A 14,666-nucleotide genomic window follows, 5' to 3' on the forward strand; every position below is an offset into this window, starting at 1 on the left:
TCACGGGCAAGGGCCGCCATTTTGACTGAGCAACCATAGTGACAGGAGCCGAAGCAGCAGCGCAGGTCGTCCCCGTTTCCCCTCCCCCTTCCCTTCTCCGGTTGATTTCCCGGGCCCCTTACACTTCACAGTCCCGGCCCTGCCATGTCCCAGAAACAGGAAGAAGAGAACCCTACGGAGGAGACCGGCGAGGAAAAGCAGGTGAAATGGAGGGGGTGTAGGCGGGCGATCTGGGGGTGACCGTGATGGGGCGGGATACGGTCTCCCACCAGTGCGGATTGGCCGCCATGGTCTCAGACTCTGCAGGGGTTGGCCACTTCTTTCGTCACGCAGGGCGAGCTTCAACGCGGCCTCCTGCTCAGGCGCTGATTAATTAGATCGATTGTCAGTCTTGCGATAGCTTTCCTGATTGGCCAGAAGGCCTGCTGCTCAAACTATGAAGCCTATGCTGTAATTGGCTGAGTTTGGGCGTAGGCGGGTATTTGGAAAGACTAGGTGAATGAAAGGGGGCTGGTGGTCCTGGGTTGTAATGTGTTTGATTAATAAAGGCACGTGACCCAAAAACCCGGCTGGAACCCGAATCCTTAATCCGCAGAGAGATAATATATCGAGGTAGATGTTTCAAAAAGACCAGCATGGGGGAGGGGAGAAGAGAAGTTATTACCATGGCTAGATTAGGTGGCAGCTTTCTCAGATCTGTTTTGATAGTTAGGGATGATCTGTTGTTTACCTTCAGTGAGTACCGGACAAGACTGAAGAGGACTAGTGTTCCAAACATAATAATGGAGGTTAAGCCTAGAAGAAACACCGATAGAGTCGTGACAAAAAGACCACGCTCTTCCCCTAAACTTCCAAGGCAGTGGGATTTTCCCCCGCCATTCTATGATGAAAACACTAGCGCCAAATAAACCCCTTCTTGAGGTTTGTATTTGACTTAACACATTTAGTACCTGGTTCAAGCAGGCATGAAATACAGTTGGTGTAATATCTATACCAGATTTTCAAGGAAAAGTTCACTAAGAAAGATGTGTGTCTACACGTTGATTTCAGGTCCTTTTAAAAAAAAAAAGTCACTAAACAGTGACAAGGCCCACACAAAGCAAGAGACAACATTGAGAGGCCCTGCAAGCCGTTTGAGCTTTTGGCATTTCCCCAGACTTCCATCAATTGCCTTACCACAAGGGAAGGCATTGATTTTTTGAAAATTTGAATTGTAAATATAAGTGAAGCCACTGTTTCTTAATTTTCCTGAGATTAAAGGTAGTGTCATTTTTATTTCTGTTTACTTATCACCTTCCTATCACAATATCTATGGTAATGTTGAAACAGTGCTGTGCCACATAGCATAGCTAGCTTCCTCCACAAGAAGACTTATCAGATGACTGTTAAAGGGACCATCTCAGAAGACTTAGTTACTTTGACCTGTAGGACAGCCTAGGGAACCATCCTTCTTATTTTGTATCACCAGAAACATTAGCCAGTTCTTTTTCTCTTTGTCTTTCCTATCATCTGTGCAGAGTGAGCTGTGCCTACTCTGTGGTTCAAGTGTTGTATTTAGGTATTACCTTTAACCCATTACTCAGAGGTTTCTGGGGTGGTTCCTTGGGTGTAGTGTGAGAAGCAGCTTGTCTTTTTCTTCCACAATACAGTCATCTTGAGCTTTAGAGATTTGAACAAAGGTCTAGCTTTAAGAGCAAAGTGAAGTGGGTGGATCCCCAGGAAAAGTTCATAGTATATGAGTTATCAGATAATTAGAAACAATTGTTACTTAGTCTTTAACTTTATTTGGCTTGTTTCCTTTAGGACACACAGGAAAAAGAAGGTATTCTCCCTGAGAGAGCTGAGGAGGCAAAGCTAAAGGCCAAATATCCAAGCCTAGGACAAAAGCCTGGAGGCTCTGACTTCCTCATGAAGAGACTCCAAAAAGGGGTATGGGACACAAACTCTTACCCTCTTACTTTGGACCCAGAAAGGGCTCTATGAATGAAATCTGGATATTTTTTGGAGGTTTTATTGTTGGGCAATAAGAAAGGAATTAAAAATTTGAAAAGAGCTAAACAAATTATTATAAATCCCTGATATGATACTAGTTTCTTTCTGATTTTCCTTATAGTGGAGGCATTTAAGTATGTGATAGAATGGGCAATGAAGGATGTTAGAGACTGAAAGTGTGTGTCCCCAGACATTTGCTTGTTTGGATGATGGGGGTTTGAGGGCTGCACTTGTTAGGAATTAGAGACAAATTTTTGGGTGCATCATTTCAGAAAAAGATGAAGTCATCGGTCCTACATAAATTTGCAAATTGAAATGAACAGTAGATTTCTTCAGACTCTTGAACTTAGCGCCAGACTTCAACTGTGTTACATGAAGAGACTTTATTTTTCCTTTGCAGAGTGTTCTTCTGAGGCTGGGGATATAGCTCAAGTGGTAGAGCACTTGCCTAGCATGCATAAGGCCCTGGATTCGATCCCCAGCATTGCAAAAAAAAAGTGGTCATCTCACCAAGAAAAAATGTACCTTCTTAGTTATCTATCTCCTGATTACATTTCTTAGTGCTGTAAGCTGACTGGGGAATTGTGAGGCATTAAACTGGAGTGTGTTCCTCTCTTATGAAATGTAGAGTGAAACAGATCCCTGTGGAGAATCCCAGTTATTGAGTGTGAGTCACAGATGATAATGTGATGCTGATTTACAGTTTACCTCGCCACAGGCAAGGCAGGCGTGGGCAGGCTATCACAGCCATGGAACATGTGTGGGAGTAGTGGGAGTCAGAGGGAAAGCACATTATTCTCGTGAACAAGCACAGTTCCTATTCCTGGTCTGAGTGAATAGTTTTTAATTTTGAGGTTGTTGGTTTCAGGTTGATCTCCTTCTGATTTCTGGGGTAACTCCAGATTGACCCTTCTGTGTATCTTATTTTTTTTCTATTTCCCCAGCACCACACTATTGCTTTGCATCTAGTAAGGTCCTCAGTAAGCCTTTATGAATGAAGTAAGTAATTCTAGATGAACCATCCTATACTGAATAAGGTACAGAGGGTGTAGGGTCTGTCCTTTGACTCAAAATACATACGGTTTGCTGGAAAACTACTTAATACTTGAAAAAGTCTTGGGAACACACGGGGGAGAAGACATAAGTACATATAATTAATGTTAAAGTGTGTGTGCATGAGGAAGACTTCTTGAAAGATCTCAGGGTGGATGAGAGTTTATGATGGATGTGAGTCTCCTTGCTTTTGAGGAATGCCAGATCTGTTTACTCACCTAAACCTCCCTCTTGTCTCTTAGCAAAAGTACTTTGACTCAGGAGACTACAACATGGCCAAAGCCAAGATGAAGAATAAGCAGCTGCCAAGTGCAGGACCAGACAAGAACCTGGTGACTGGTGACCACATCCCCACCCCACAGGATCTGCCCCAGAGAAAGTCCTCACTCGTCACCAGCAAGCTTGCGGGGTAACCTGGGTCCCCTCTCTCCCCTTCCTCACCCACTGGACTTATATATTGTAGGCAGGGATGGAATGGGTACCTAGTCAGATCCTCTCAGCTTGCTAGCCAGGAAAAACTGATTCTTTCTCAGGAAAAACTGAGAAGATAATAGAGGTTGAAGGGGGACTCAGAGTTCATTCCTTCGGTTAAATTGAGACTTCTGTATCCTCACTGTAGCTCAGACCCAGAAATAGAAAAGACTAGGATTGGCTAATGCTGCCAACCCTCTTTCTTTTGTGAGAAACTGGGGAGACAGACTTCTTCTTTTGGAAGAGTGGGTCCCAAAACTGGTTAGGCTGAGCTTTGGAATAATGTGGCAGGTTTAACATCCCAAAGCTAACCCAACATTGTTGGGAAAGGCAGATTGAATGAGACATGTTTTCTGTGCTTCTAAGTGTTTTGTCCCTTAGGCTGCTATTGCTTCATGTTTCCATTACAGCAGGCTTAGAGAACCCTCAAACAGGAAAACTGATTTGTTTGCCTCAAATTACTATGCCCACTTCACCTCCTTTACTTAGTATCTGTTAGTTTGCCGTGGCTCTCAAATAATGTAAAGGTTGATCTACGTTACTCATGGAATATGGGCACCTTCTCTCTCTCTTCCAGCATGCTGCTTATGAAAGTATGGTGGGATAGTGGAAAGAGCATTGGTTTAAGAGTCAAGATATCGGGGTTCTGGTTCTACTTAGTCTTAACAGTATTGATATATAACATTGGTCAGGTCATTTAGCCTCTCTGGATTTCTGTTTCCTCATCTGTAGAATAGAGTTAACAGTGTATAAGATTGATTCTCATTCTGGGTAATACTGGGAAAGTACTACAGAGGGGAATCTTTGAGGGCTACATGAGGAGAGAGGAAGTTTGAGATTTGAGAACTATAAATTCAGGCAATGAAAAAAAACTTGAAGCTAGCTATGGAAGTTTATTGCCTCTTACCTTACCCACTTTTTTGGGGCTAAATCTAGACCGTAACTGCTAAAAAGCTGCTCTGGCAGCAGAGCTTATGAGCCTGAGGGAACATGTTCAGTCATGTCCATGTGGAGACCCATGTTTGAGATGTAATCAGATGCCAAGTGAGTTAGCTAGAAAGGAAGAAAGGGGATAAACCGAACAGTAGGTTATTAGGAGATGTTTCATTTTGGAGGAAGCTGGGAAAAGTGTTTAGGGAAGGAAGACCGAGAAATCTGCCTTCCTAGAGCTCAGTAACCCAGCTCTTACATGGTAAGGAGAGGGAGCAGTGCTGATTCATGAACAGGTGGAAGGAAGGGGTTGTGGTGACCAACATTTTCAATCTGGTTATCTGCAGCTTGACCTGAATCTTACTGAATACATCCTGCTAGTTATGACAACTAGCAGAATGAGAACTAACTAGTCAAGAGAGCAAGATTCTGTAAACCTCTCGCCCTTTCATGTCCCAAATTCTGGTTTGTCAAATATTTGGCCTGTTGAGAATGACTGGCAAACTTGCTGATGTACATGAAGGGGATGAGGTGTACATGTACTTCGGACTGACCACTCCGTTTTCTGGCTGTCATTCAAATTGGATAGGAAAAGGTTGGTGAGGAAGAAATGGAGAGAGCAGGATCTCTGGACCCCAAACTCCTTGACTGTCACTTGTAATTGTATATAATTTTTTGTGTTTCTTGCTCCATTTTTTCATGCTGTCTCCCTTAATCTAAAGTTCATGTGAGAAGGGGAAAATGCTGAACATCATTGTATGGTTTCCTCAACTGTCCCAGCCATGTTGTACATAGATATGTCATGTTATTATATATATAAATATATATATAATTTTGTACGTTTTCTTCATCTCCGATCTGCTCGAGTTCTGTATTTTTTTCTTTCCTGTCTGAACTGCCTTCTCTGTCAGTCAGCTTGAGTCCTGAAGACAGATATTTATGAGTCTGGTTTTTAGAAAGGAATAGGGAAATTAGACAAACTGTTAGTCTCACTCTACCTGTCATCTTTAAGACTAAGGAAACAAAAACAAGCTGGATTCTGTGTTTGCAACATGTTTCCACAGCATTAAGTACATAGCTTCCTTAGCAAGGTTCATTTCAAAATCCAATGCAAACTGCTTTGATTAAACCCAGATTCACTCCACACAGCATATGCATGGTCTGTCCCTGGCCTCCACATAGTCACCACCTCACTGCTCTGCTACCTCAGTCTTCAGTACTGCCAGTGGCTGTGGCCCTGCCTCAGAAACAGAGCCTGCTCTGAAATAGGCAGGCTACTCCACTAGAAACATTCATTTGTTTGATGTTTAAGAAATTATTTTTCCAGATTGGTAGCTTGGGTCAAATGGTAAAGCACTTGCCTAGCAAATGGGTTCAATCTCCAATACTGTCCCCCCCCAAAATTGTTTTTCTGTATTTGTTTTCTATGAGTATCTCCAGAAAGACAGAAAACATTGTATTTGTGGATAGGAAAAGACTGAAATTCTCCCTTTCTGTTTTTTGCAACTCTTATGGATAAGATTGAGGCATATAAGTCAGGCATGCTGGTGTACAGCTATAAATCCCCCCAGCAGCTCAGGAGGTAGAGAAAGGAGCCTCTGGCAAAGACAGTGAGACGCTGTTTCAAAAACAAAAGGGCTCGGGTGGTAAGAGGCCCTGAGTTCAATCCATAGTACCAAAAAAAAAGCATATGTCAGGTAGCCTAATGATGAAGTATGTCAAAGAATCATGGGGTAGAGAGTGGGGTGGAATTTAAGGTTCTTCCCCTATTACTTGACAGTGTTTTTTTTTTATGTGTGTGTGTTTGTTTGTTTTTTTTTCTTCTTCTGTGTTCATCCACAGTGGCCAAGTTGAATGATGCTGCCTGGGGCTCTGCCAGATCCTGAGATGCTGCCCCCCCATCCCCCCCCCCTCCCCCGTGCTGGTTCCTGTCCCTCCCTGCTTTTGCAGCCAGGGGTCAGGAGGTGGCTTGGGAATGGGCTGGAGAGGCAGAAGCCCCTGCCCGCTGGTGTCCCAGCGCATGGAACCCCTTTGGGCTGAGCACCAAGACCTAGACGTTTTTGTTTTACCTTTTTCTTTTTTTCCAAATAACTATTGGGAAAATCTCAGTGAAATCCTGTGGGTGGGGTTGAGAGGGTGGGATGGGAGAGTTGGATGACTATGAATTAGGATTTAGAGTTGAATGTTTTAAGTTAGGAATGTTTATTCCTGACTGTCCTCCTTCTACCATGTGGTTGGTGTGGGATGGGTCTAACAGGGAGGAAGTGGAGTAGACTAATGAATAATAAGGGTTCTAATTCAGCTCTGTGGATAAATGCCTTGTGTGGATGTGGATGGAGACCTGGTGTCAGATAAAAGACACTGTCATCTATAACAGTTGTGAACAGCTCCTCTGGTTCTGCAGAGCAAGCTGAGAACTCAATTGTTCATTGAAGTGTTGTCCTTGAAGTAGATTTGCTATGGGAAGAAGGGCAGTGAGTGAGGGGGAAAGGAGCCATGAGTGTGGGGAGCCCCACAGAGCCTCGGGGACTTTTTCAATATTTGAAATAAAAAAGAAGAAAAAAAAAAGACCAATGAAAAACCCAACCCAGAAATACTCTAAAGCAGTTGGTGTGTTTTATTGGGGTTTGGGAGGGTGAAGAGAACAATACTGAAGACACTTTATAGGGACTCTGAATTTCTAAGGAACAAAGGGGCCTCTAGTATGGGGTACAGCTCCCTGCTTCCAACACTTAGGAAGATGGAGCGGGAATGGAGGCATATAGACCAGGGCTTTTTCCTCACCCTATCCATTCTTTGTTGCTTCAGGTTGTAGCTCACAAAATGAGAGATGTAAGGTATTTAGTCTAAATGGCTTATTGACACCTAAAAGTTTAGTCCAGGCTCAGCAAAAAAAAAAAAAGAATGTTCATTCTTCTTTTTCCATTCCTTAATAAGTTCCATGTCTATGAAGGAGTAATGTGACCCTTAGTAATTAGCCAAAAGGAACTAGTCTTTCTGCTTGTGGCCAGCAGAAGGCAGAGTGACTTCTTTTTCCCCATGATGTTCCAACCTGCATTTCTGGAATCCTGCCACTGAAAGAAGTTAAAACCTGTTTGTGAATGTAATGTATGAAAGAAACACTACCAAAGGAGAAATAAACACATACCAGTCTCCCCTGCCTCTTCACTCCTCACCATTCACCCAATAGTTAATCATAGTAGATTGAAACTAATTGCCTATTTTGCCCAACTTTGGGTAGGAGAATTGATTGTGGTATTTTCCCAAATGTGATTGGCTTCTCAAATGACTCTGCTTCAAGGAAGATAAATAAGGTTTAGGAGACATAGTCCAGAGAAATCATCCTTAAACTTGGGGGAAGAAAAGGAAGCCCCTTCTATACTAGAGAAGGAATTTTACTCTTAATCAGTTTTCCAAGTAAAATTTTTCTGGCCTTCTGATTTAGCCAGGAGATTGTGATGCATCCTAACCATCTGCCTTTTGGAACAGCAACTAGATAGTGAGCCAGGTGGAGTGAAGACACATTAAAGAAAGGCACATTTTTCCTTTGTGGAGTTTATTGTCTAGCTGGAAGAAAGTATGTGAAAAAATTCAATACTTCAACAGGTATAGACTCAAAGCTATATTCTGGGTTACAAATTACTGCAGTGTTTATTGTGGGGTTAGTGAGGCTTCTCAGTCCCATGACTTCTTTTCAAACATGTTATCCCTGGTTTGTCTGCAAAGTAGATATGATTGGGGAATTAGGGAGGCCTGAATGTGGGATTATTCAGTTAGTGCAAGTTCATTTTAATACAAATGAGGAAGTTGAGATATGGAAATAAGTTACTTGGAAGATGGCAAAGCTGATTAACTGAAGAGCTTCAGTTAGTAGGTAATGATTTTTTTTTTTTTACATTTTAATGGGTTTAAATATGATATTTTCTTGTATAGAATAAACTTTGATTATATCCCCCCTCCAATTACCCTCTTTTGTCCTTCCCTCCTACCTAAACTTTTTTTTTTTTTCTTTGTTTTTTAGTGGTACTGGGGCTTGAACTCAGGTCCTACACCTTGAGCCACTCCACCAACCCTTTTTGTGTTGGGTTTCTTTGAGATAGGGGCTTGAGAACTATTTTGCCTAGACTGGCTTCAAACCTGGAACCTCCTGATCTCTGCCTCCTGAGTAGCTAGGATTATAGGCGTGAGCCACTGGTGCTCGGCTGTCTTTTTGTTATTCTTTTCTTTTTAGGTGAGTGTTTTCTAAAATCTGTCCTTTTAAGGGTTCGCTGACAAGCCTCTCAGCTGAGCCATCTCGTGCAGAAGAACAGAAATGAAGTCACTGTCATTGTGTAGCAGCACTTACTTTCAGCTAGTGTGATACAGCCTGGGCATAGAAAAGGCAGACAAGCCAGGTACCTGTGGCTGACACCTGTAATCCTAGCTACTCAGGAGGCAGAGATCAGGAGGATTGAGGTTGAAAGGCAGCCTATCTTGAGAAAAACCATCACAAAAAAGGGTTTGTGGAGTGGCTCAAAGTGTAGGCCCTGAGTTCAAACTCCAGTACTGAAAAACAAAAAAAAAAACCAATATCCACCATGAGCCAGGCACCCACACAAGCAGCCCTTGTACGTACCATGCCCTCTAGTGGACTTTGAGGAGGCTAAAATGGAAAGGGAAGGTTCTCTCCAGGGATGAAATGACATGGCATGGCATACAAATAAAGGCAAAATGATGTAGCTGTAGCTCCATGAGTAAGGGAAGGACAGTCAGGAGATGATTTGTTAGTTGAATTTTGTTAGAGACAGATAACTTACCAATAAACATAAGGTGGTAGACCTGGTGGTGCAGGTTTGTAATCCCTACACTTGGGAATCAGAAGCATGAGGATTGAGAGTTGGGGAGTAGGATGGACTACAGTTGTCTCAAACAGTAAAAATAAGGCTGGCATTGTGGCTCACAGCTGGAATCCCAGCGACTCAGAAGGCAGAGATCAAGAAGGATTGTGGTTTGAGGCCAGTCCAGGCAAAGTTAGCAGGACCCCATCTCAGTCAATAAGCCAAACATGGCACTGCATATCTATGATCCCAGTTTTGTGGGAGGCTGTACATAGAAGGATCCTGGTTTGAGACCAGCCATGGGCAAAAATATGAGACCCTACCTGATAAACTAAAGCAAAAAAGGATGGGGATATGGCTCAAGTGTATAAACCCCAATACTGGCCAAAAAAAGAAGAAAGTAAAAAATAGATACAGGACTGAGGTGTGAGTAAAGTGGTAAAGTGCCTGCCTAGGAAGTGGGAAATACTTAGTTCAATTCCCAGTACTGGAATCAATCCATCAATAAGATTAATTTGTGATAAATATAAAAAGTACAAAGGATACTTACCTGGCAGAGGAGATAACATGATCATGAAGATGGTTTTCCTAGGGTGAGGGTTATCCATTGCACTCCAGATATGCTGATCCCTGTGATTTCCCCAAATTTGTGAAACTTGACTGCATAATTTATTCGTGCTCTCCCCTGGCTGGGGGGAATAAGTACAAAGGAGACAGAAAACCAAAATGACTTGCCTTATCCCCAAGTCATACAGCTTCTGAGATTAAAGGCAGGATTCCCTTCACTGCCTATGAAGGGATGGAAGAAGAGTGATGAGGGAAGATTTCCTAGAGTAAGTACTGAAGGATGCACAGGACATCTCCTGAAAACTGAGTGGAAAACAAATGCATTTTGGAAGAGGGACCATTGCTCAGAGAAGGATGTAATAGCATGGATTCTTGTTTCCTGCAGTAGCAGAATCAGGTGAGCCTTGGAGAGTGGCCAGAGGCCAGACTAGAAGGTAGACAGGAGTTAGGGCTCAGGGAAGTAACATGCACATGGCCTAGGAACCACTGAAGGGATTACAAGGGAGAGATCTGGTCAGGTCTTTGTTTTAGATGGGTCACTGCCAAGTTGTGTGGAGAAGGGACTTAAAGGGGATGGATTTAGTGATGGACTGGCTCTAGTGTGATGCTGCCTGCTTTTAAATCTTGATTTTGGCTGGTCACCGGTGGCTCACACCTATAATCTTAGCTACTTAGGATGCAGAGATCAGAAGGATTGTGGTTTGAAGCCAGCCTGGGCAAATAGTTCAAGAGACCCTATCTTGAAAAAACGTATTACAAAAAAAAGGGCTGGTGGAGTGGCTCAAGGTCAAGGCCTTGAGTTCAAGCCCCAGTACCGAAATAAAAAAATCTTAATTTTGATTTTTTCTGATAACTGAGCAAATTTTGTAAACTCTGCTTTCATTTATTTTCAAAGTAGCTGGCAGAGTGGCTCAAGTGGTAGAGTACCTGCCTAGCAAGCATGAGGCACTGAGTTCAAACCCCAGTGCTTTAAAAAAGGGTAGGGAAGAAAATGGAAGATAAAACCCTTCAGGGACTAAAATAGTACACAAAATATGGTTCCTGTCCTCAAGGAGTTCATAGTCTATATGGAGAAGTAATAAACATAGGTAGAGAGGCAATTAAAATACAGGGATGCAGTGCTAAAATAGGAATAAAAACACTTTGGGAAGCACAGAGTAGGGTCACCCACTCAATTTGGAAAGATGGGGAAGGACAGGAAAATCCTTTCACAGAAAGTAGATTCTAATGTGATGGATAGAGGAGTAGGGCTTCCTCAAGTAAAGAAGTTAGACTGGGAAAAAGACATTACTATTCTAGAAAGAATAGTATATAAAATGTTTCAGAGGAGTTTACATTCTAGAAACTGAAAATAACTGCATAACTGTATTTATGCAAGGAGTGAGGCCAGACATGGGTAGAAGTAAGCAAGAGTCAGATCACAAAGGACTCTTGGACTTTCTTCCTGGAGGCAATGAGAAGCTGCTATTTAGAGCCAGGTCTGCAATCCAAGCTGCTCAGGAGGTGGAGATGGTACAAGACCCCATCTCAGTAAGTTGGAGGTGGTGGTACGCACCTGTGATCCCAGATACCTGCAAGGCCATAGGTAGAAAGATTTTGCCCAGGCTGGCCCTGGGCAAAAACTTGAGACCCTATCTGAAAACTAATTAAAGCAGCCAGGCACTAGTGGCTCACTTCTATAATCCTAGCTACTCAGGAGGCAGAGATCAGGAGATCAAGGTTTGAAGCCAGCCCAAGCAAATAGTTTGGAAGACCCTGTCTCAAGAATACCCAACACAAAAGAGGGCTGGTGGAGTGGCTCAAGAGATTAGAGTGCCTGCCTAGCAAGCATGAGACCCTGAGTTCAAACCTCAGGTATGCCAAATCAATCAGTGAATATAAATAAAGCACAAGGGCTAAGGGGAGCGTGACTCAAGTGGTAGAACTCCTTGCCTAGCAAGTGCCAGACGTTGAGTTAAAACCCCAAAGCTTCCAAAATGTTTTTTTAAAAATTAAAAAAATTTTAGTAGCTAGGTGTGATGATGCATTCCTGTAATCCCAACACTTGGGAGGCTGAGGCAGGATGATCTTGAGTTTGAGGCTAGCCTGGGCTACACAGTGACACCCAGCACTGAAGGAAAGAACTATTATGTCACTACAAGTGAGATGATTAGGAACTAAGGTAATGACAAGGGAGATAAAAGTGGACAGCCAGAGGCTGAAGGTGTAACTCAGTGGTAGAGTGCTCACCTAGTATGCACAAAGCCCTTGGTTTGATCCCTAGCAAACACAAAATATTTAAAAGATAAAAGACAAAAGAAAGGCTAGCCATCTGATTTAAAGGAGGCAGACAGCCTGGCCCAATGGCTCACACCTGTAATCCTAGCTACTCAGGAGGCAGAGACCAGGAGATCAAGGTTCAAAGCCAACCCCAGACAAATAGCTCATGAGCCCTTTTCTTGAAAATACCCACCACAAAAAAAAGAACTGATGGAGTGGCTAACTTTTTCACTCAGGCTGATCTAGAACTGTGATCTTCCTAGCTCCATAACCCAAGTAAATGGGATTGCAGATGTGTGTGTCATCACACAAAACCTGAATGTTTTTATTTATTTATTTATTTACTTACTTACTTAGGCAGTACTGGGGTTTAAACTCAGGGCCTTGCACTTGCTAGGCAGGTGCTCTACCACTTGAACCATGCCTCCAGCTCCCTGAATGTTATTTTGTGGGACTGGGTTTGAACTCAGGACTTTGCACTTGCAAAGCAGGTGCTCTACCGCTTGAGCCACACCTCCAGTCCATTTTGCTGTGGTTATTTTGGTGATGGGGTTTCACAAACTGTTTGTTCAGACTGGGCTTGAAACTTGATCCTCCCAATCTTAGCCTCCCAAACAGCTAGGATTATAGGTGTGGGCCACTGGCACCTGATTGATTGGAACTGCCCATAGTACATCCATGAGTAAATGACCAGGAAGTTATGAGCTAAGAGGATGGGGAATAAATCAAAATAGAAGATACAGATTTTGTGAACTTCAACTTATACTGGTAAAAGCCATGCAGCAAAAGCATAGAAAACAAAGACTGAGAGGGTTGGTGATGATGCTCAGAGGTAGAGAGCTTTCCTACCAGGCATTAGGCCCTTGGTTTGCTCCCCAGCTTGAAAGAAAAAAAAAAAGATTGAGCATGGTGGTACACACCTGTAATCTCAGCACTGGGGAGGCTAAGGCAGGAAGATCTTGAGCTCAGGACCAGCCTGAGCTACATAGAAGCCTCATCTCAAAACAAAAAGATTGGAGAGGGGACTTTATTGAAGGCCAATAATATGTCAAGGGAATAGAGAAAAGAGCCCAACAAAATAGAAGAATCAGGAAGATGTGGTGTCGAAGAACAGAATTTAATAGAGGAATTATTATCAGTCAACAGTATAAAATATTATAGGAGATTAAATGAAGTAAAGAAAGGCTGGAAGGTGGCTCAAGTGGTAGAGTGTCTGCCTAGTAAATACAAGGTTCTGAGTTCAAACTCCAGTACCATTAAAAAAAAAATGAAATTAGCTGGGTGTGTTGGCATGTGCCTGTAATCCTAGCACTCAGGAGGCTGAGCCAGGAGGATCCTGAGTTCAAACTCATGAAGTGAGACTCTGTCTCAAAAAAAACTACAAGGGGTTTGGAAGTGTGTTTCAAGAAGTAGAGCACCTGCCTAGCAAGTGCCCTGAGTTCAATCCCCAATACAACCAAAAAAACATAAATAAAATCAGCTTGTGATGAGCATATATAGCAAAGAAGGGAGGGAGGAGCTGGAGGCATGACTGAAACTACAGTGCATTTGGAAGTCCTAAGTTCAAACCTCAGTACAGCGGGGGGGAAAAAAAAGCTCATCTATATAGTAAGTCAAAAAAATGCAGGGCAAAGGTGGATATGGCTAAGTTACACAACAGTCCAGTTCAGCAGACATTTATTGAGCACTCACTATGTACAGCCTCTACTGGTTGCTGGGTTTAGTCTGATTGGGAAGCCAGCTGAGTGAGAAATTAAGTCTCAAGTAGGAGGCTGTATATCTTTAGACTATACTCAAGGTACAGATAATAACAATGGGTAAACTCAGCTGTTTGTTTATGACTGGGGTATAGATAATTAAAGCAAGTCCTTGTCTGACTCCTTCATTGTTCTTTGTGAAGTAACATGTTTTGTGTTTATTTTTTTGCAATTCTAGAGATTAAGTCCAGGGCCTCACATATGCTAGGCAAACTCTCTACCACTGAGCTACCCCAACCCTGTGTAGTAGAAAGTTATAAATTGGGAGTTGCAGAAGTCAGAGTTAGGGAGGGAGTTTTTAAGAAGTACCCATAGAAGGACATGGAATAAAAGCCAACCAAAAATACTAGGTAAAAGGCTTAGGGAAGGCTGGCCATCATAGTGCAAGCCTATAATCACTCCAGAGGCTGAGACAGGAGGATCATGAGTTTCAGGCCACCTTGAGCTATATAATAAGACCCTGTCTCATAACAAAACAAAAACAAAAAAAATGGTAGTGAACAAATTGGAATATGTAATGGTAGTAGTCCACAGATCTGTGCTGTTTTCTCTAGCTGCACCCAGCTGCTTGGGTACAGGAACAAAGAAGACATTATTTGTAGATCCTAGATTATGACTTGTAGACACATAAAAGTAGACTGACAATGAAGCTAGGGGATGAAGGTGCTGGTGACAGAGAGTTGAAAGAATCCACCTAATTCAGGTAGATAAGAAAGTAGGCAGAATGTACAACCTTACAAGGTCAAAGAACAGATGACTTAGAAGTAAAAGATTTAAGTGAGTAAGCTGGAAGCTCTGGACATTATGTCAGAAGGAGGTT

At 42.7% G+C, this 14,666-nt stretch overlaps 1 protein-coding gene and 1 non-coding gene across 4 annotated transcripts in view; both read left to right on the top strand.

Annotated features, from left to right (window-relative positions):
- Positions 1-14,666, top strand: part of Ensa (endosulfine alpha) — a 27,295-nt gene continuing 12,629 nt past the window's right edge. The window contains exons 1-4 of one of the 3 annotated variants that reach the window (XM_020155804.2): positions 2-201; positions 1,804-1,929; positions 3,288-3,454; positions 6,289-7,049. In XM_020155804.2, coding sequence (XP_020011393.1) covers positions 145-201; positions 1,804-1,929; positions 3,288-3,454; positions 6,289-6,304 — 366 coding nt within the window. In that variant the 5' untranslated portion in view covers positions 2-144 and the 3' untranslated portion in view covers positions 6,305-7,049. Of the gene's footprint in view, positions 202-736; positions 922-1,803; positions 1,930-3,287; positions 3,455-6,288; positions 7,050-14,666 lie in introns of those variants that run through there. The other 2 variants (XM_020155805.2, XM_020155803.2) reach the window with 2 other exon arrangements.
- Positions 9,806-9,962, top strand: LOC141414171 (U1 spliceosomal RNA). The gene has a single exon (XR_012439253.1). It is a non-coding gene; the product is annotated as a U1 spliceosomal RNA (small nuclear RNA).

Source organism: Castor canadensis, chromosome 11 (assembly GCF_047511655.1).
Source record: "Castor canadensis chromosome 11, mCasCan1.hap1v2, whole genome shotgun sequence".
In the NCBI taxonomy this organism is placed as follows: Eukaryota; Metazoa; Chordata; class Mammalia; order Rodentia; family Castoridae; genus Castor; species Castor canadensis.